Genomic DNA, 23,409 nt, shown 5'->3' with positions numbered 1-23,409 from the left:
AAATAATCGATTAATATGAAAATCGATTATTTTTTCACATCCCTGATTTATATATAATCCTTTTTCTATGGATACGGGGTATTACAGTTAGGCCATCGTTATATTCATTAGTAATATTTTTTCCTCATTACTAAAATTTGCCGATCGTTGTTTTTTTCTTAAATCTTGTCAACTCGGAAAACAGAAAACTGAAAACAGAACACAGAAATGTCAGTGTCACACTTTTAACAGTTTTGATTTATTTGAGGTGAAGATATAGGCATGAATAGGCAACAAGTGAAAAAAACCTAAAAATTATGAATATTGGCTGTTTAAGTAGACTTTCCAAATGAAACTAATAATTCGGCGGTGGTAACATTACTACTTAAGGCTTAAAATTTTAAACGCCCTTAGTTAACTACACTTAAAAGGCAATACGGTGGAAATGGCCATGTGTTTTCTTTATTTAGTTAGGTACCTCAGTATTCTTAGTAACTTGTTTTAACGTCTACTATCGAAGTTGTTGGTCGAAATCGACGTCGATCGGTAAAACACTGCCGAAGTGGTAGTTTTAGATATCGAGATCGGGTCACGCATGCGTTGTTGTGTTAGATGTGTCAGTTTGAGTTAAGCATAACCTCTAGTGATGTGGCGATGCTCGCAAAAGTATCGATATTTAGAATCGATACCGGATCGCAACAAAAGTACCTATCGATCCACCTAAATATCGGAACAATAAATATCGATACTCTAAATATCGATCCGGCGAGCCGATCCGGCATAATGAATAAGTTGGTAAGAAAAGCTATTTTTATAAATATTACTTTGCCTATGATTATAACTTATAACCAAAATAGAACACATATATAGCTTCTCAAAAATTTTTAATATTAATGTATATAAATGCAAAAAATAAACATAATTAAAATAAATAACAAAGAAAGCAAATGCTTTTCAAATAAATATAATTAACATGCATGCATAAAATAAACATAAATAAAATATACAACAAAGGAAAAGTAAATAAGTCTCAAATATTTAACATAGATAGATAGAGATAATTAAATATTCCATATTTCTGCTGGTAAAGAATTTAAAAAATAATAATTTTGACAAGCGTTTTCCCGTTAGCCTATTACGACTCTCAGTCATAATAGCCGTGCTTTCGAAAAGAGTCTTTCTGATGGGACAGATGTTCCAACTATATGTAGATACATATTTTACTGCTATTTGTTTAAGTGCATCATCAGAAGATATGTTATTCCAAAATGCGATGGCATCTGCACCTATGGGCAAAACTGGTGAATTTAAATATATTTTTTTACATATAGATATAAGTCTCCTTTATCTGCTTGTTCTTCCACGGATTTATTGGCTAATTTATTGTGAAAGGACTAAATCGAAATTTCTTCATCAGTCTCACATACATTTTCGTCAACTGTAGGTGCATGTTCAGAAGTTAGCTCTCCACAAATAGCTTTAATAGTATTAATCGCTTGGCCACAGGCAGATTTATTATTAAAATGGATCTTTTTAAAACGTGGATCCAAAGTAGTACACACCGCGAGTGCATTTACTTGTTCCACAGCTCCAAAGCGTTTTTGTAGTTCATTTAAAGTAGTTAATTTAAATGTTTTGCCTTGTTCTGTAGTAGGAGCAGTGTTTTTTAAATTTTCTACAAGACAATTTATAATGGGAATAATTTTACTTGCCGTCAGATATCTTTCCCCACAAATTTCTCTAGATACCGCCTCAACTGGNATCTGCTTCTCTAATGAATTTGTTGATTTGCTCGCTGCTGAAGACTTCTGATTTCTTTGCTTTATAACCAACATTCTTCCTTTTAAGAAATGCGATTACCTTTGGGAAAGTGGCTATGTTTACATTTTTCTTCACTAAAATGGTACTTTTCAACATAGAGTACATGCTCCACAGGGTAGAGGATTTGACAGTTTCAGATTTTTGCGCCAAGTAAGCTAAAATTACATCCTCTGTAATAGTTTTGCATTTCTTCATATCCATCCATCTCGTGAACAAATCATAAACGTTTTCGTACCTGGGCTTTGATTTTTCAGGCAATAATTGTGCTGTAGCAGCAGCAGCTGCATTGGAAATTTCGTAAGGCACATTTTCAAACTCACTATCGCTGTTGCTTTCCATAGTTTATTGCGACAATTGCGACCAAAAATCATGCAAACTTTCGAAAATTAAAATGACGACTAATTTTACTTCAGATAGCTGTCAGTCGTTATTTCGTTGCTATGGTAATGTTCAACTGCATTTATCAAAATCATACCTTCCAAGATTAGGCCGAAAAAATGCTACTTTCTCAAAGAAAAAGCGTCCGGGAAGTAGCCACTTCCCGGACGGTTGCCGAAAAAATATTTTTTATTTAGTTATCNATTCACAATGACAACAACGATGTGATTCTTCCCGGCCTAGTCCGGGAAGTGCGTACTTCCCGGACTAGGCCGAAAAAATGCTACTTTCTCAAAGAAAAAGCGTCCGGGAAGTAGCCACTTCCCGGACGGTTGCCGAAAAAATATTTTTTATTTAGTTATCTAATTTGTGCATGGTTCATAATATTCTCTATCATGGACATTCAAATTGGGGTTGGAATTATCCTTGGTGAACAAATCGAGGAAGAATTAGAAAGGTAAGATTAAAATACAAATGGTTTAAGATTTTATTTCTGAATATAGGGTAATTGCCCCAGTAATGGACACCCAAGAAGAAATCTCAATTTCAATAATTCTCAAAAATTATGATATTTTATCGAGACGATTATGAAATACGCCAAAGTGTAGTAAATTTTATCTGCTTTCTTTTAGTATATGTTCACGCTTGTAACTTTATTATATAAATATATTTTTTAATAATTTGTAAAATATTGTCAACTGTGCCAGTAGTGGACATACTAGGTCTGTTCCAACAAGCGTCAGGGATTGGTTCCGAACCGTTCGAAATGTTTGACCAGCTAAGCAAGGGCGTACCCAGGATTTCAGCTAGGGGGGCAGCTCATACCTGTTTCGAGAAGATGGTCGGTCGGGTATATTGAAACAAAAAATCATGAAAATTGACTTTTATTAATTAGTTTGATTATGACACAAAACAAAATATTATATATATAATAATCATAATATATATATTAATTTAACAGTAATCTTCTTGGATTTGCCGAAAATTTGTCTATGACAGTCTTTTCAATAAACTCACTGTCTTCTTTTAAATAATTGCGATGTACGCTCATCAGACATAAACCTGTAAGCCTTTCTTCACCCATGGTGCTTCTAAGCCACGTTTTAACTCTTCGCAGCGTACTGAAGGACCGTTCTACGGTCGCCGTGGTGCATGGGATAGTGCTTAAAATAATCAATGCCTTTCTGACAGCAGGGTAAAAAATGTTGGCTTCGTTGAACAGATCAACTACTTCTATGTCCCTTAATTGATCATCTGATAAAGCCTTCTTCACCCATAAATTATGCCAAAGGTCCAGTTCTCCGGTGATATCCAGGTTATAAAATTCTTGGAATGATTCTGCGTTCTTGTGTAAGTCTGTAATGCTGGTTTTGGTCATATACAAGGGATGTAGCTTACTTAAAGCAAACGCCGGAGTATTTTCTTGGGAGAATCGAATATTCAACGATGAAATGAGTGAATCAATGTATGGTATTATCAGGGAACGCCGCCAATATTCGTTATCATTGTCTGATGGCGGATTACTTCTATGTGTTTGCTTGTGAGCAAGACGTGGAACCGAAATTTCTATGTTCAAATCCATTGCAACAGCTCGCGCTTTTTGAAGCATTTCATTACTTATTCTATCAGGAAACTCGCGGTCATTTCTGAGAATGTCCTTGATATGTTTGATGTGTTCCCCCACCGAGATCATGTCGATCGATTTAGCTTGCAGTGCGTTAACTACTGGTTCTAAAACTGCTGAATATTTGGCTATTGTTTGTAGAGCAACAATAAACACTGGTTTTGTAACGGCTGAATGCAACTGATATGCAGATTTTCTGGTGGCATAATTTCCCTCTACGGATAACGTTTCTAGAGATTTCACAAGCTCTGGGAAATGTTGAGAAAACTTTCTGATTGATTTATATTTTTCGGACCATCTCGTCTCACACAATCGTGGTAGGTTTGGAGCGTAGTTTCGACGTGTAGTCGATTCTCTGAAAAACGTTATAACATCCTTTACAGTGGCGACAGTATTTCTAATTTCTGGCACTGCGTTCGCATCATTCACAACAAGGTTGACTTTGTGACTTGAGCAATGAAAATATAAAGCACGAGGATATTTTTTTCTCAAAATGGCTTGTACGCCACCCTCTTTCCCTGCCATTGTAGAACAGCCATCGAATCCAAATCCTACGCAATCTTCGGTTGGGAGGTTAGAACTAAACAAGAAATTGTCAATTGCTTCGGCAATTGCTGAAGCATTTTGTGCTTTTAGTTCAACGAACCCTACAAATTCTTCTCTGATTTTCCTTTTGCTTTCGTCGTAGAACCGCACGCCTATTGACAGCTGTTCTTTCCCAGCTACGTCTGCTTTTTCATCAGCTAAGACTGCATAAGCCATGGTCTTCTGAACCTCACTTATTATATTCTCCTTAATAACTTCGCCACATAAATTTATCAATTCGTTTTGTATTTTTGGCGATGTCTAAACTGCATTGCGACTGCACTTTTCCAGGTGACTCTTTAATTTGTCGTCCCCTGAATTGATTCTCAACTTCAATAAATCTAATAAAACACCCTCATCTGCTTGTTTTCCCCTAAGAGGCATATCATGTGTACCGCAAAATACTATACATGAAATAATTGATGACAATATTTGTCTGTTTTCATCAATTGCTTTTTGGTGTCCACTTTGCAGTTGGATGCCTACAGGAACATTTTCAAGAAAATTTATTGCAACATTTGTCGCAGTTAGGTGAAGGTTGGTCGTTGCATGCTTTCGGCAGTCTTCATGCATATTTTTGTACTTTATATATGGCCTGACCATAAATGATCCCAAAATTCCTCTCACAGTGCTGATGGGCGTAGGGAACAAAACACAATGCTTACAAAGAGCGCCTTTTAGTCGCTTGGAATATACTAGCCATGGTGCATATTGATCCAACCAAGCATGATTAAATTTTCTTTTCAATGCATCACTTACAAAATCGTAATTTCTGGGCGGGATCCAAGGATTTTGTAACAACTCCCTCTTCTTTTCCGTCGATAGCTGGGTAGCCAACCCAACATAACGACCCAGATCATTTTCATGATAGCCATCGTCCACTATAATTTCAGGATCGACGTTGACGTCATAAGTTTGTTGGGATGTCGATGGAGAAGAATAGTCGGCAACAGATATATTTACAGGTTTTGCTGGAGAATGTGACGCTTGTCCAATGTTAGCATGCAATGATCTTGGCATTACATGAGTAGTTTTATCATGGTTGTCATTTTCATCGCTTCCACTGCTACTTTCCCGACCTTTTTTTCTTTTTTCGCGTGTTGTCCCTAAAAAATAGATACACAAAATTACTCTTACGGTGTTTAGGCATAAGACGAAAATAAAGATCAAGATAATACCTATAAAAACATCACATTCAAATATCATTTATTTCCTATAAGAGAGTCCCCCTTAAACAAATCAAATAATCATATTAGGTACATATGTGTTTTGTTTTGACTCACCTCTTTCAAAGAATTTCCTAATATCCATTTGACGGAGTAATATTTCCAGTTGTTGCGCAGTAAACGTAAATCTCGTGTCGCCGCAACTAAACTATAAGACACTATGGCGAATGAAATATTCGCTCGTATTAAACTCCGAACTGAATTGAATTGTATTTGAACTGAATTGCCTTGCTCTGCCTCACGATCCCGCTTATATATTCAAATATTAGAAGAGCTCCCGAAATACGTAGAAAATACTCGACTCTATTTCCATTCTTGTCTCATACTTGCTATCACTGCACTGTCTTTCCTTTCCAGAATAGTCCATGCTAGAACGTTCTTCGTGGTATTGCTATTCAATACAGGATGTCGCTATTGACCGTATAAATTGATGCTATTTCTCTTTACTGGAAAAAGTACTGTCGTCCGTAACTAGATAGCGCTAGATGTTGTTTTCTCCAAATTATATTCGGCTTTAATCCCAGATGTCTCTGATTGTCTCGTCGGGAGCGGAAACTACGAGATGCGACGGTTTCGCGGGAGATTTAAATTATATTGCGTCGCTATATCGAATGTTGTAGAATATTTAATTATAGATAAAAAAATATTAAATCAAAATATCTGACTGAAAAGATATTTTGTTTCCAACACTTCATTTTGCGCAAAGTAGGTAACACGTTTTTAATTCCTACTTGCCAGGAAAATTGACGTTTATTTTATCTTCTAGGGGGGGGGGGGTCAGCTGCCCCCCCCCTTACCCCTACCTGGGTACGCCCTTGCAGCTAAGTTCTAAATGTGTCGTCACTGAATATATCGCAAGAATTAGTTGGATGCACATTTCGAACGGTTTGGAACCAATTCCTGACTCATGTTGGAACAGACCTACTATCATCAGTAACGGACACATTTTGGGTGAGTAATGGACACCTTTAAAATTTTTACATTTATTCAAATTTAGTCATTTCAGGAACATAGTAGTGGCCCCTCTGATACTTTTGTTTAGGCTCTGCAATGTTACAAACAATGTCCTCCTTAAAATAATATAATATATCATCTTTGACTGGCCACTTCCATGAATCCATCAGCCCTGCGGTAATCATAGATCGAATTTCTGCCCCTTGAAAGTCATTCTTCAAGATAACTCCTGCAAAGGTAAGATATTTTTTAGAATAATAAATAAGTACAGAGGTCATTTCAATCAAACATTGAATCACCGGTTTTCTTTACTCACCAGGGTAATGGTTGTTCTCATATTTGAGAATAACATATTTTCCCACTGTCATATCAAATTTTCGAGATCACTGATATCTAGATCTTCATCATTGTATCTGACACTTACATCTGAATCAGAACTTTCAACTGGTCTAGATCCCTTTTTCTTTTTTGACTTGGGGAGTAACTTCTTATTTTGTTCATTTTCGTAAAACTCTCGGTACTTCCCACTGGACACCACTGCAGGAAATATTTTTCTCTTGCGCTTTGGAGTTTTTATTTCAGAAGGGTTAGAATTAGGAAATATCAAACATTTTTTAAATGGTGTTGGTATTTGATAACCTTCTTTTCCCTTGCTCTCGTAATATGTTTTGCTGGCGTCTTCAGGGGTTTTCCACTGTGAACTTGTGGAAGGTTGTACCTGAACTGGGGAAACCTCTCTTGCATTATGCGAGTAAGGTTCCCCAGAGTCAGCTCTTGGAGTTGAAAAACTCAAATTTTCTTCTGCAATAGACATATTCTCTACGTCTGACTCTTGGCTAATTGTGCTCATATCCTGGGTGGAAGTAGCACTATTGTCATTTTTTATAGCACACCATACTTTATATAAGTTACTGACTATATTTCCAGTCCATTCAGCACCAGTTCTATATGTTTGCAAGAATTGATCTAGTTCTTCTTTTTTCATGTGTGTATTAGTATCGTAAACTGGAACTGCTTTGTACAGATTTTGAAACATTTTGTGATAAATTTCATTTCGTGTCTAATGATATTCACAAGGATGGGCTTTATAATTGTACAATAATATATATTTTGTCAATATGTATGTATAATAAAATAATAAAAATTGTTAGAGCATTATATATACATATCGACATATATCGTTGTATAATTAAAGGCAATCCTTGTGAATATCATAGGCACGAATAGAAATTTATCAAAAAATGTTCCAAAACCTGTACAAAGTAGCCCTGGTTTATGGTACCACAACATACAATTGTTTTATATGCTAATATTATATATACAAATATTCATTTTTGTTTTAGATAAAAATGAGGTTGGCACTAGTACTCATGATAACATTAAAGGCACTGAAACAAGTAAAAGAAAAAGCGAATCAGAAAACGAAAAACCACCAAAGATCTCTAAATTAGAAAAAAAAAATGGAATATAAAGAGAATGTAAAGGCAAGAGAAGCAGCAAAGCAAAGAAGGCATGATGAGAATATGGAAATAAAAAGAGATTCTTTAAAAGTTTTTAAAGAATATATGGACAAATTGCTGGAAAAGTAAATTTCTTTCTATTAAAAAAAATAAAAATAAATGATTTTTATAAAATGTTTTATTTATAGTAAAAACTTCATTTTGTAGGTATTATTAACTAACAGAAACAATAAATTTATGTTTGTAACAGTTTATTTTATTAAATGCAACAATTTACACATTTCTTTCATATGATTCTGCTGCTATGTGATGTCGTAAGATTTCTCCCTCAACTTGTCTTTCTCTTACATCAATGGCATTTTCTTCATTTTCTATAACATTTGCACCTTCATGTACATATTCATTAATTACCTGTAAATCTTCATCAATTACACATATGTTATGCAGCACACAACAAGCTATAATTGTCTTTGGAATTAAATCAAGCCTTTTCATATCTAAACTTTGTAATCTCCGAAATCTGCCAAAAAGCAAAGCAAATGTCCTTTCCACTACTTGCCTTGTTTTTGCATGTGCGGTATTGAAATTAAGCTGCATATCATTCAGATTTCCTCTATCTATATATGGAGGCAGACACCATTTGTATAAGGGATAGGCTTTATCACCAATGATGAATTCATTTTCATTTTGCGAAAAATACAAGTCATTATTGTTTATAAATTCATTATAAATTGGTGAATTTTTAAAAATTCTTAAGTCACTAACACTACTTGGATAACCAGTAAAACAGTCAATAAATTGTAGTGTTGGCGCAGCTATGGCTTGCAAAGTAATCGCATGAAAACATTTTCTATTCACATATTGTTGGGGATTTTCGGTCGGAGCTCTAATTTTTACATAAGTACCATCTATGGCTCCTAAAACTCCATCTATACCCGCAAAACTTTTGAATTTTTCTTTTACTACAATTCTGCCTTCTCTGTTAGGCCATTTGATGATATCTGGTGCAATTATATATAGAGCATTAATAACCCGTTTAAAACACCAAAAAAGAGAAGATTTACCCATGTCAAATCTTGTACCGATACTCCTAAAATATTTGTAATATTTACATGTGTAGATATATACAGAACAATGCAAACTTACCTGTAACTATCGGGTGTTGCTAAAATCCATAATGTTGACAGAATTTGTTTCTCAATGTCTATGGTACATCTGCCCCCTCCTTCAGTTTTTTTCAAAAAGGGACCTATATTCTGCAAGAAGAATTGGTACATTGGTCTTGTTATTCGAAAATGTGATTGAAATTCTTTGGCTGTTGAGCCACGAATTGTTTCGGAAATAAAATTTTTAAGCCTGGATGGCACATTTTTTTTCAGCAGCCTCTGCTGAATATAATTTACTGTATTTTGTTCTTCCAGATCCTCATCTTCATCATTTGAAGAACTTGTGTCTAATACATTATTATTGAATAAGAGTTTTTCTAATTGTACAGTAACAAATTTTTCCATATTTTGTGGATTGTTTCTTTATCATAGAGGAAACTATGTTGCTCTTGCTGTATCCCAAAATAATAATATACAACACAGAATATATAAAATATATACATAATTTAAACACAGCATAAGAAACAAATTTAAACTGGTACAGTTGAGGTTATATAATTTGATCTGATTTGATCTTTTACCGTTCCAAAAATACGGTATACAACCAATCGCCCTATGACGTTAACTATTGTTCTTTATCCGACGTAGGGCAACTGTTTTGGAACACACCCCAGTACCTAATATTTTGAAAGTAACACTGCAGTTTTTCGATATGTACCAGTACCTACATATACCTTTCTTTTTAAGTTCTGTGTGCATTACACTTTTATGGACATGGCAGTTATCAAAAAAGTGTAGGTCAGGATTATTTGTTAGGATTAAGTCAGGCAGTAGTTAGCCGTTGTATTGGAGAAATTAGTTTTATAATCACAACACATCTAAGTGGAAGATATATTATATCATAGACTGTACGCATATAGCAATAATTGCACCCCCAATTAATCATGCACAGCATCCTGGTTTTGTATATCTGAACAGAAAAGGATTTCATAGCATCAATTGCCAAATTGTATGCTACTTTTTAAAAAATGTGTATTGAAACATATACTTATATAAACATTTTCAGATTTGTGACTCAAACTTGAAAATATTACACTGTAATGCTAGATATGCTGGATCTATGCATGACTCGGCTATTTGGAATATGTCAAACGTGTATAACCATATGGAACATAGTTATCAAGAAAACCAACATGGTTTTTGGTTACTAGGTGGGCAAAATTTATTATCTATTTCAATTTAAACTATATAGTGATGTTTCAGGCGATTTGGGATATCCTTTACAGCCACGGTTATTAACACCGATAGAAAGGAATACAGTTGAACGATGTAATGGAGTTTTAAAAACCAGATTTCGGTGCCTTTCCAAACATAGGGTACTTCATTACGACCCTGTGAAAGCGGCACAGATTATATATTCTTGCTGTGTTTTACATAACATACTTGTATCACATAATGTGGAAGTAGAAGAAAATTTTGAAATATTTGAGGCATTTGAAAACAATCAACCAAATAACGGTATTTAATTTTAAGAAATACAGTTATCTTTTTCTTTTTTACTATTCTGCTGTTATTTTTTATAGTAATTTTTAATATCCTATTTTTTTCAGAACCCGAAACTGTTGGGCGTAGAATTAGAAATCAGCTGATTAGAAATTATTTTCATTAACATTTGTACACTGTAATAAATAACAACTAATTATAAATTATTTTTATTACTACTTGTATAAATATACCTTTATTTTAACAAATAATAAAGTTATAGTTCATGCAGATTGTACCCTATTTTTCTCGCCTCCATCTTCTGTTCAATTTCTCTTAAATCTAATTCTCTTGATTTAATTTTTGCTGCCAACCATCTTATTTTCAATTCCATTTCCTTTAGCTCAAGTTCTTTCTCTCTGAATTTCTCACCTTCCACACCTAAATTTTTTAGAGATAATAGTTTGTCCAATAAACTTGCCGTTTCTTTTTGACCTGATGTATATGCTTCTATTGCTTTTTGCAAATTACTGGATTTATCTGAAAAAAATAAAACGGCCTTACATTTAAAATATTTATACATTTTTCAACTTATACTTTTAAAAGATAGTTTAATTTAATATTTTCATATAGTAATTAAAATTCTTTAAATAATAAATACTAAATTTTATAAAAATCACTTAAGCATTCACCTTACCATTAATTCTTTTCCTCTTCGTCTCTGAAAAAATTGGTTCTGCTGGACGTTTTGAAGTACTTGGCAATGGCTCCTGCTCGGTTCCTTCAATTCCATCTGTATTACAAAAAAAAACATGGTTAATTAGCATATTTGCTTTTGTATTCATAAAACACACCAATATATTCCATTGGATGTTCTGAGGTGCTTGGAAATACCGGCTCAATTCCATCAATTTCATTTTCATTAATACTTTCTTTCTTATTTCTTTCCATAGGTAGCCTGTTTTCATCAAGTCCTATTTCAGGCACATCTGTACCATTCACAGTCACCCAAGACAATATTGCCATTAATTTTTCTTCTAATGGTGTCAATTTTTTTGCATCTCCCTCACCTCCACCTGTCCTTTGCTCAGATTAATAACAGCCTTCTTTTTTGTGTTACTTTTCCTCCTCTGAAAAGGTATACAGGTATTTTATCCTATCACCAATATTTTGCAATTCTGGCTGTTCCAGTCTTTTAATAATGTCTTCCATTTCGATTGTAGAAATATCATTTTCCATTAGTCTAAAAGATGTTGATGTGTCACTTGTTGATTTTAGGGAAACAACTTCAATATCATTCTTGTTGTAAATTTTTTGAACTACACAGATATATATGTGTAGAGTTTTGTCACTACATTGCATCACTGCCTTGAATGGATCGTTACCCACTTGCTAAATAAATTAATTGTTTTGGTTTAATGCTTTATTTTACTTTGATTCGTTATACACTTGATTCGTTGTGGACTGTATGAGTATGTACGTTTACAATATCGACCGACAATATTGAGTCCTTACAACACACTAACTAAAATAAAAAAGAAAACCATTCTCCTAAAACTAGTATGAGGGCGCTGGCTTGAATGCCAAAGATAGGCAACCCTACATCTTTAGGAATACTAATAAACTCCACCAGTATGCAACCATACCTACAAATATAAGACTCTACAGTATGTAAAAGATTGTTTGCCTTTTACCTCCTAAAAACCTTGCCAATACAAAATCTCCCACTTTAATGTCACTAAATTTTAAATTTATTTCTTTTGATTCTGAATTAACTTCTTGCTCATTTTCACATTCGGCATCACTTCAGGCGAGTCTTCGGGTTCCTCCTTTTCTGATTGAACATCGTCCATGCTATCACCACTCTCTTCCCATTCCTCACTATCAGATGAACTTTCACAGTACAATGTATTTTTTTTTCTTTTAACTGGTTTAGGTGTCGTCCTCTTTAACTCTTGCTTGCGTTTCCTTTCTTCAGCTATTTTTTCTTTTTCTTCCTGCTTTTGCTTCTTTTCTAATTCTTTCTTTTTATGGTATTCCTGCCAACTCTCTGATGTAATAGCAGAAGGAATTTTTTCTTTGTTTCGTTTCTTATTTTAAGATTTGATTTCTTCTGGCCAAAATAGAGCCTTCTTAAATGGTGTTGGTACATTCTCTTTGAGAACTGACAAAGTTGGAGGAGATCCAAATGGATATTTGATTATTTTATATGAAGCTGACGAAGGTGAAAAAGTTTCAACAGAGTATACAATTATTTTGGAAGGTGTGGCCTCCTTGACACAGTTAGTTTGTACATTAAGTCCGGAACAGCCAGGCTGGTCTGCATCATTTTCTTGCTTTTCCGTCTCTGCTTTACTTTCTGGATTTTCAATATTTTCTCTTCTATCAGTTCTTTTTTATTTTTCATTACTTTCCACACTGTAAAAAGTGGTGTATCCTCTACATTTCCATTCCAATCTGCTTTGCTTGCTTTAATGCAGTTAATGTTTTTTTTGGAATGTACTTTTCTAGAACTTCTAATGCAATACTCGTCTTATGTGTTAAGTGTTATGGAATCCAAATTTTTCTTTGAATAGTTTGAAAATTTTGAAAACTTTACATTCTCGACATTGAAAGATGATAAGCCACATGCCTTGAACCCATTTTGTATTGTCTCAGTAGTAACTAAACTTAAGGCTTTTTCGAATATATGCCCAAAATGTTCTTTCCGTAGCTTCTCTCCATGATTATCAATGTGCCATTCTCTTACACATTTCTTCCAAAGGGCCTTAAGAGGTTTGAAAACTGAAACATCCATGGGCTGGATTAAGTGTGTTGAGTTTAGGTATAGCGCAAGAAGTTCAATACCGTTTTCTGAACAAAAATGTGACAATTGAAATGTCATATGTGACACATGGCCATCAACAAACATCAATATGAGTCTCTTAATTTTCTTTTCTATCAACTAAGGAAGAAAAACATTTGTAATATATTCGAAGAATGTTTGGCCACACATCCAGCCATTTTCGGAACGTAGGTATTTAAAGACGATCATAGGGGGAGCTATCACTCCAGCAGCGTTTGCGGTCACTAAAACTGTAAAGTTTTCCTTGTCATCGTTGGTTCCAGCATTATAGATATTTTTGTCGCCCTTCTTTGTCAATACCTTATCACTTTTTGGTTGAAGGAAAAACGCACTTTCATCGCAATTGAAAACACGTGTTGCGTCATTAGTTACATCTAATAGATCCTTAGATTCTAGGTAAGCTTTGATTTCCTCAAACCATCGTCTAATTTGCTCTTCTGTTACTTTTTCTCGAGCAGGAGTTAAATTTTGTGGAACTCTTTGACTTAAATTTGGGTGTCTTTTCAGAAATGAACTAAACCATTTTCTACCTGGGCGAGAATTGCTGAAAGGATTTTGACGTTTCTTTTCCTGCAGTAAAAGTTGTACACTATCTAGTAACTGATCTTTATGAACAGGGTGATGAGCCTTAGCCAAAGATAATATCCATTGCTCTAGCAAATGTTCTTCTTCATGGATAAGAACTGTAGTTGGTCCCATACGACATTCTACGGGCAACTTTCCACATGACGTATAATATAATGTAATTCTTGGGACAGAGTATGCCCTAGCGGTCGTAGCTACAGGTACGCCTCTTGCAACAGCTGCTAGAGCTTCATTCAGCTGCTCTTTTGAGTAGTTTTTTTGGCGTCATATCTGCAATAAATACAGAGTGGCCCAAAAGTCGCGCAACCGAATGAAAAAAAAATTAAATTACGTAGCAAAAATAAAAAAATTATTCTTCAAAAAACAAAGTATACAAATTATGTTTGAAGCGAGGCAAAAACCAACTCCCTGGTATCACAGCTTGTGTTCAAAGTGCCCTCCATCTTCTTCGATGCACTTCAGACATAGGGATGCAACATCGCTCATAAAAAATATCGATGTTAGAACATCGATATTTTGAAAAGTGAAACATCGATGTTAGAAAGATCGAAGTTTATGAACGATATATCGATGTTTTTTTTAGCAGACATGAGACACTACTTCATTTATTTTAACATTTATTTTTAAAGAATAATCATTATTTTATTTTAACACAGAATTTAAAAATAATAATTTTGACAACCTGGTGCCCAGTAAGCGGTTTCTCTCCTGGGTGATTGTAGCTCCAGCTTCAGAGAACAACCGCTCACTGGGAACCGAAGTTGCAACGATAGGCAAATAGGTCATAGCTAAATTATGAAGCCTGGGAAATAACCCCTTCATGTCATCCCACATCTCCAACGCATTTCCCTTTATAGGAGTAACAGTAGATGACATGAACATATGAAATTCTGTTTCTGCTTTAGTTTTATCTTCCGTATTTTTTTTCATATTATTGTGCGTCAATGTTTTATGGTAGCTCCATATGTCACTTTCATTATTATCGCCTTTTTCCGATTCGTCAGAAGATTTCGTCAGAATTTGCGCTCGTTTCATTACTCATTAAGTAATTGTTTATGTAATTTATGACTTTTCCTTTCGCAATAGGATCTTTAAAATGCATTAGCTTGAAACGAGGATCCAAGGCGGTAGCAATTGCCAACGATGAACATTGCTCTAGTTTGTCAAATCTCTTTGAAACTTCCTTGTCAATTTCTACTTTTAATGACAGGGTGCATCCATATGTTGGTGAATATTTATCTAGCATGTTTCGTAAGCAGCTTACGAGAGGAATGACTTTACTCACTGTGATATAATTTTGCCCACAAATTTCTTTCGTCAATCTCTCAAAGGGTTGCAAAAGTTGAATGATTTCGCGCAGACAGCCTACTTCATTTGAAGTTATCATCGGTGGCGCATCTGAACGGCATAACAATATCGCGCCAATTATTTCAAATAAGTCCATAAAACGTTCCAACATATAATAGGTCGAATTCCACCGCGTACGAACGTCTAATATTAGTTTCTTTGTTTGGCCTTCCTTCATTCCATTCTCTCTTTGCTTTTTGCGCAATTCGTCACTGGCATTGACACTACGTTTTATAAATTTTACAATTTCACGTACTTTACTTATGATGGTAGTTGCAACTTTAGATTTATCCAATGAATTCGTGACAACTAAATTCACTGTGTGAGCAAAACAAGGTATAATTTTTTTTCGCCAAACATCTCTCGATTTACTTTCATCACCGTGCTGTCATTATCAGTTACTATAGCTGTTACTTTATCAATTGAAACATTCCACTCCTGCAAAATATCTGTAAGTCTTTTTTGTACGTATTCAGCTGTATGTTTTTCAAACAGTTCAAAAACTCCCAGAGATCCGCTCGTGAGCTTGGAATTTTCTAAAAAATGTATAGTGACTCCAACAAACGACTTATTTTGCATTGTCTCAGTCCATATATCATACGTAATACAGTAATGTTCTGCTTCTTTTATATATTTTTTGAAAACTTCTGACATGGTCTCATATTTTTCGTCTATACGTTTTTTAAAAGTTTCTCTTGAAGGGATTTTATATAAAGGCACAACTTCCTTCATTAGTTGTATAAATCCCTTACCTTCTACAACTGAAAACGGTTTATGGTCCATGATGATGTAATTCACAATTGATTCAGTGATTTTTTTATGTTTGTTACCATCAGCACTTGATATGCTCTTAATATTATTAAATAATTCTTTGACATTTGAGGTGGGTCTATCAGGAATATGTTTGGAATCGGGTTGTTCACATTGAACTTCTTCGTTTATGTTATCATCATTACAGGTCTTATTTTTCTTTTCAACTGGCTCCTCTGCTACAACCTCCTGATTAACCTCTGGGTGCACCTTGTCTAGATGACCCCGCATATTAGAAGTATTACCCGACGTTCTCAGGTTTTTATTGCAAAGTTTACAAACAGCTTCTTTGTCATTGTCACATTTCTTGAAATAATTCCAAATTTTACTTTTCTTTTTATTAGGTGGCATTTTATCTGTAAAGAAAATCAATATTGAGAATTAATTAGTAATACTTAAACAATTATTCTTCACAAATATTTTTAATAAAATTAATTTTAACAATTCGTTAACAAAATATATTACATGTTAAAATCTTATAAAATACACTTATAATTTTATTCTTATGTTTTAGTTGTTTAATTAATATTAATTTATTGTGTTATTTTTAAGTTTAAATTTTCGAGTAATATCAGTAAGTCATAGGTACTTGTCAAATATGTTTAATTAGTTAGTACTTTTGCTATTTCACACTTGGATATGAAAAATTTTCACATTATAATAAAGGGCAATAAAAGTATCTATAGAAAAATTGGAGATTAAAAAAATTTAAGTATAAATTAGTAAAGTACAAATGATCGAATATCAGAATAACATTAATCGATATACACATCCCATCACTATTTTCGTAACCAAATTATCGTAAAAATAATGTCTTATTAGACACAACAACNTGGTGATTAATGAAGAATAAAAGCTAGAAGCACATATAAAATTAGACAAATAAAACACCAAGTTGAACATATTTATTTAAATAAAAATAAAATTAGACAAATATGCAAAAATGTCTCTAGAAATAATAAAGAATAACATCATTAACATCAATATACAGAGTGGCCCAAAAGACGCGCAACCGAATGAAAAAAAATGAAATTACGTAGCAAAAATACAAAATTTATTCTTCAAAAAACAAAGTATACAAATTATGTTTGAAGCGAGGCAAAAACCAACTCCCTGGTATCACAGCTTGTGTTCAAAGTGCCCTCCATCTTCTTCGATGCACTTCAGACATCGCTTTTTAACGGCTTTACAGATGCGCTTCAGTAAAGGTTTATCATCATTCATTTGGGCGACTTCATCAGTTATGATGTTTTTCATGGTCTCGATATCCGGTAATTGATTTTTGAACACCCTGTCCTTCAAAATACCCCACACGGCAAAATCTAAGGGAGTCAGGTCCGGAGAACGTGGAGGCCATTCGATTTGACCTCTTCTACCAATCCAATCCGGGAAAAAGTTATTGAGGAATTCGCGAACGACTACAGCGTAATGCGGTGGAGCGCCATCTTGTTGAAGAGTTAAACAGTGACCAGCAAACTCCGGGTTATTATTGAGTTCTTCGCGCAGTTCCATCAACAAATCGAGGTATGCAACCCCTGTGACAGTTGAGTCGAAAAAGTAGGGCCCGACGATCCCTAAGGAGCAAACACCAAGCCATACCGTTACTCCGGGCATGTTTAATTCATTTTCAATGGTGATATGCGGATTGTCGGTGGACCAGTACACACAATTGTGCCTATTGATACGCCCATTTAATTTGAACTGTGCTTCGTCCGACCACAAAATTGTTTTAAAGAAATTTTCGAACGCTTCGCATCGAATTACGTACCATTCTGCGAACTGAAGCCGACGATCCGGATCATCTTCTGTCAATTCTTGTAAGAGGCGTGGTCTGTAAATGTGCAAACTTAGTTCCTTCATCATTCGCTGTAAGCTGGAACGAGACATTTCCAATTCAAGGGCAGCTTTACGGACTGATCGCGCCGTTGTTTCAACAAAACTCTGAGCAACGGTGTGTAAGTTTTCTTCAGTTCGCACGCTCCGTGGCCGGCCCGAACGCTTGGAATCATTCACACTGCCACNATCAGGAATATGTTTGGAATCGGGTTGTTCACATTGAACTTCTTCGTTTATGTTATCATCATTACAGGTCTTATTTTTCTTTTCAACTGGCTCCTCTGCTACAACCTCCTGATTAACCTCTGGGTGCACCTTGTCTAGATGACCCCGCATATTAGAAGTATTACCCGACGTTCTCAGGTTTTTATTGCAAAGTTTACAAACAGCTTCTTTGTCATTGTCACATTTCTTGAAATAATTCCAAATTTTACTTTTCTTTTTATTAGGTGGCATTTTATCTGTAAAGAAAATCAATATTGAGAATTAATTAGTAATACTTAAACAATTATTCTTCACAAATATTTTTAATAAAATTAATTTTAACAATTCGTTAACAAAATATATTACATGTTAAAATCTTATAAAATACACTTATAATTTTATTCTTATGTTTTAGTTGTTTAATTAATATTAATTTATTGTGTTATTTTTAAGTTTAAATTTTCGAGTAATATCAGTAAGTCATAGGTACTTGTCAAATATGTTTAATTAGTTAGTACTTTTGCTATTTCACACTTGGATATGAAAAATTTTCACATTATAATAAAGGGTAATAAATAAAAGTATCTATAGAAAAATTGGAGATTAAAAAAATTTAAGTATAAATTAGTAAAGTACAAATGATCGAATATCAGAATAACATTAATCGATATACACATCCCATCACTATTTTCGTAACCAAATTATCGTAAAAATAATGTCTTATTAGACACAACAACTGGAAATCGAGAGACATGTACCTACTTTAAGTAATATTAATAGATATATCTTGAAACTACATAATACAATAAGTCAAAGCAACAACAACTAACTCAGACACATAACCTATTAATAAACGTTTACCTTTTTAAGCTCACTATTTAAACTAAACCAATGAAATAGAGTATCATTATGTTATTGAAATAATAGATACTTACTTTAGCAAAACACAGTTGAGTTATCTATCACAGTTAACAATAACTTCACTTAATTTGCTTAATTGATTGTGACTTCTATGATATGGTGAACGTCAAACAACAAACAAAACAACGGCCGTCAAGTCAATGTGGGCGAGCGAAACAAAACGAGCGAAACAACTGCTTCGTTTTGCGCGCGTTTGTATTGCAGAGCGAACGAGACACTAAATAGAAAAATCTACGCTTGTGACTAAGAGAGATATATGTTTGTGTGTGTAGCTGACATCGTTCATGAAGAACGATGTTACATCGATGTTTTAGGTTTCGATATCGATGTTAAAACATCGATGTTTATGAACGATATATCGATGTTTGCATCCCTATTTCGTACTCCTAACAATTGTCGGCGTATCTTCTGGAATCGGCGTTTTTCACTCACTACACTTATTTTTAATTGCACTGCTTTTAATTACCCTTTATTATTTATCACTTATATTAAGAATCAATTTGTTGTTGAACTACTTCGGAACTTTGTTGATTTCTAATTTTAGTTGTATTCGGGTTTATGTACGTTCGAGAAATGTCACTTTCGAAGTTATGACAGCACCATCGCCTTTGACGTTTCACTTCCAGTTAACTACGTAAGTACTTGAATATTTTGTTAATTCGTTGTTATAAACATTTTTCATTTGTTTTTAGGAGCACTACTATCGATGTGTGTTCTCTCGCTGCCAAAAATGAACTGGACTACTCAATCCCACGCAGAGATTAAATAGCAAAACAAAAGCAAACGAATATTGCTATGGCAACAATAAATTGTAATTTTGGAAAATTTTATTTTAGAAATTCTAGCTTTTACTTAAAATTTGACTGCATGTACTGTTTATATTTGAATTCTATTTCCTTTCCGGAATATTTTGATACCACTTTCACCTTGCTAGGTTATGTTGTAGTTCATAATGCAATGTGACACATTTTACCAAATTACACTTATATTTTAATGTATGGATTAAATTTCTGCATGCCTGTCTTTTCTATAACCCTATTACTGTCTATACACCACTTTTTACACAGCCTTTATGCATTTTTTTAGGTAGAAATGGACAAAANACTCTGAGCAACGGTGTGTAAGTTTTCTTCAGTTCGCACGCTCCGTGGCCGGCCCGAACGCTTGGAATCATTCACACTGCCACTTTCTTCGAATCTTTTTATCAAGCGATACACAGTTTCACGCCTCGGAACTTGAGAAACAGGAAATTTTTCGGCGAAATCGGAAAGAATGTTTCGATACTCGGCATGATAACGATAGTATGAAGTCACTAAAAACACACGTTGCGCGACCGTAAACCGATAACGTGATCCCGTTGCCATAGTTACACATTCGTATAGCCACAATATCGCTTTGCACACAGACAACCGTTAAACTGCCGATAGAACAGCTATGAACCTTGTATTAGGGAGGAAACGGCCCATGCGGATTGCGCGTTGGCGTTGCTCGACTTTTGGGCCACTCTGTACATTTCCAGTAATTGACACCTTATGTACCAATAATTGACACTCATGTCAATAACTGGAGCCATTGATTTTTTATAACTCTTATTAAGATATAAGCTTTCTTTGTATTATTTTGCAATGTTTTGTTATGGTCGTATTAAATTTGTTAAAAGTTCCAGTCATTCCAGACACCCTGTGTCAATAATTGGTACATGGTAATAATCACTTGATCCAGTCATTGACACCCACGCCAACTTCAGATCATGTGTTTTACTCATAAAATCGCATTAAAATAGTATATTACGTAATAAGTGTTGTAAAAAGCATTTTACGCACGAATGGAAAAGTTACGCACGACGCCGCGTAGCGGCGAGTGCGTAATTCTATGAGTGCGTAATTGCATTACACCACGTATTACGTACTATACATTACCTACGACCACTACTTTAAATACTTAAAAACACATCGTCTGCGATCAATGCAAGATTCCTATTATGTCGTACGGTAAAAAAAGCGCACAGCTTGGTAAAAAAATCGTACAGTTTCCCTAGCAACGGTCAATACAAACAGTATTGCATTGGCCGTTGCTAGGCGGTTGCTAGGAAAACTGCGATTTTTTTACCGTACGTAATAGGAATCTTACATTGATCGCGGACGGTGTGTTTTTAAGTATTTACAGTAGTGATCGTAGGTAAAACCTATTAATCATACTTAAAATGTACCCTAAAACACACGGAATAAATTAAACATAAATACTTCATGGAATAAAAAATATTATTTGATTTAATTACCTCAACAAATCTCTTAATATTTCACGTCCAACTGGTAACCAAACTTTTCATATTTTTAAACGATTGGCAGTTATCAGCTGATTTCTTCCATAGCTGGTACAGTGTTGCCAAATATCATATTTAATAAGTTTTTGTATTGAAAATTGCTCTGAAACGTGGAGTTAGCTTATTTGGTAAACATTTACCTTTAGGTGTCAATTACTGGAGCACTGTCAATAACTGGTGCATTTACCTTAATGCAGTTAATTGTTAATTCATCCCACAACTTTTCAATAATATTAGCTTCAGAGGGCTTAGTTTTACCATGAAATAAAATTTTGTGCAGCGTAATGAAATTTACCATGTACTTCAGCTGCTCTGTAGAAGTTTTTTTCTTTATTGGAGTTGGAACTGACATCATTGATATTTTTCAGTACTGAACTTCTCGAAAGATTACAGCAAAATGAATGTATTTTTAAACTAAACTATACAATCTACTAAGTAGGTACAATTAAATTTACCGAACGTGGGATTTCCTATTAAAACACATCTGCAAGTCAACTGTGCGTAAATTTCACTTTTTATACCTGCGGTAAATGTTGTAAAAGGCAGTCAGTGATAATTGTGAAAGGGCGCCCCAACAGATATTCAGGCCGAGTATGTATCCCATTTTATCATAATAACAGTTATGTGATTTCAGGGTTGTTAACGGTACCTGTTAAGATATAACATGCATGTTATTGAGGAATTAAGACCATTTTTAGCAAATACTCGTATTGCAATTTTGTTGTTTTTTGAAGACGCTTTTGTGTCGACATTTTTAATAATAATTATGCAAAATTATTATAAACAAGAGTCAGTATTAGACAAAAACACATATAACTGACAGATGTCTTTTAGTTTATGAAACATAAAACAAATGCAAACTCATAAATAACGGATAAGTACAACATAAAATAGTTTGTAACATGTTATCTTAAATTATAACAGAGTTTCTTAAAGGCAAGGAATTTGGTGTTGCTATAGTTTAACGTAGGTGTTATTTGTCTAATGAAAATGAACGGCTTGTTAAATTTCCATTTACTTGCCGGTTTTATAAACGCACATCGAAGGTAAGTTGTAAAATTTAAGTAACTTAGGTAGTATATACGTATATGTATACAGCGTGGTAAAAAAGTTCTGCATAAAATTCATATTTTCGTTAAACAATTTTTTTTCGAAAAACGGTGAGACCCGTCGTTTTTTATTTGGTCCAGGTCACCTTGTTATATGGAAAAAATTTTTTTTCGATAATCCACTTACGGCAACGATGACAATATTTTTTTAAATGACAACCCATATTTTTTTCGTTCGAAATTGATGACAGTGATAATTATCTAAACAACGGTGTGAAAATTTCGATGTCTTACAAAACAATTTTTTTAGAAAAATGCACCTTAAGCTCTTATAAGTGATAATTGTCTACTTACACTATTAATGGCTCCGAAAAGAACAAAGTTGACAAAATTACATTTCAAAGGAGTAAAATTACACTAATGTTTGTGTATGTCTAGCGAAATTGTTCCAATTGCCCACCCTGTACCATTTGGCATTGTCCTAAGCGTGTGTAAACGCCGTCTACACTTCGCTCAAGCAACGCGGAACAATCGAGTGGCCTCCGCGTTCGCCTGATTTAACACCTCTAGACTTTTTTTGTGGGGCTATTTGAAATCGCGTGTATACACAAACAGACCAGGTGATTTGGAAGAACTTAAAAACCGTATTCGTTTTGAAATAAATCAAATCGACCCGGGAATGCTTGAACGAAGTGTAGACGGCGTTTACACACGCTTAGGACAATGCCAAATGGTACAGGGTGGGCAATTCGAACAATTTCGCTAGACTTACACAAACATTAGTGTAATTTTACTCGTTTGAAATGTAATTTTGTCAACTTTGTCCTTTTCGGAGCCATTAATAGTGTAAGTAGACAATTATCACTTATAAGAA

At 34.3% G+C, this 23,409-nt stretch overlaps 1 protein-coding gene across 1 annotated transcript; it reads right to left on the bottom strand.

Moving 5' to 3' along the window:
- Positions 1-3,127: 3,127 nt before the first annotated feature.
- LOC111692513 (zinc finger MYM-type protein 1-like) lies at positions 3,128-5,698 on the bottom strand. The gene is made up of 3 exons (XM_023456557.1): positions 5,671-5,698; positions 5,147-5,493; positions 3,128-4,594 (listed from the first exon to the last, which is right to left on the bottom strand). Exons 1-3 carry the CDS (start codon positions 5,696-5,698, stop codon positions 3,128-3,130), a joined length of 1,842 nt encoding a protein of 613 aa, XP_023312325.1.
- Positions 5,699-23,409: the final 17,711 nt, after the last annotated feature.

The sequence above is a fragment of the Anoplophora glabripennis genome, unplaced genomic scaffold, assembly GCF_000390285.2.
Source record: "Anoplophora glabripennis isolate ALB-LARVAE unplaced genomic scaffold, Agla_2.0 scaffold1793, whole genome shotgun sequence".
NCBI classification, from domain to species: Eukaryota; Metazoa; Arthropoda; class Insecta; order Coleoptera; family Cerambycidae; genus Anoplophora; species Anoplophora glabripennis.
The sequence above is the reverse complement of the archived record's forward strand: the minus strand, read 5'-3'. Positions and strand labels throughout refer to the sequence as shown.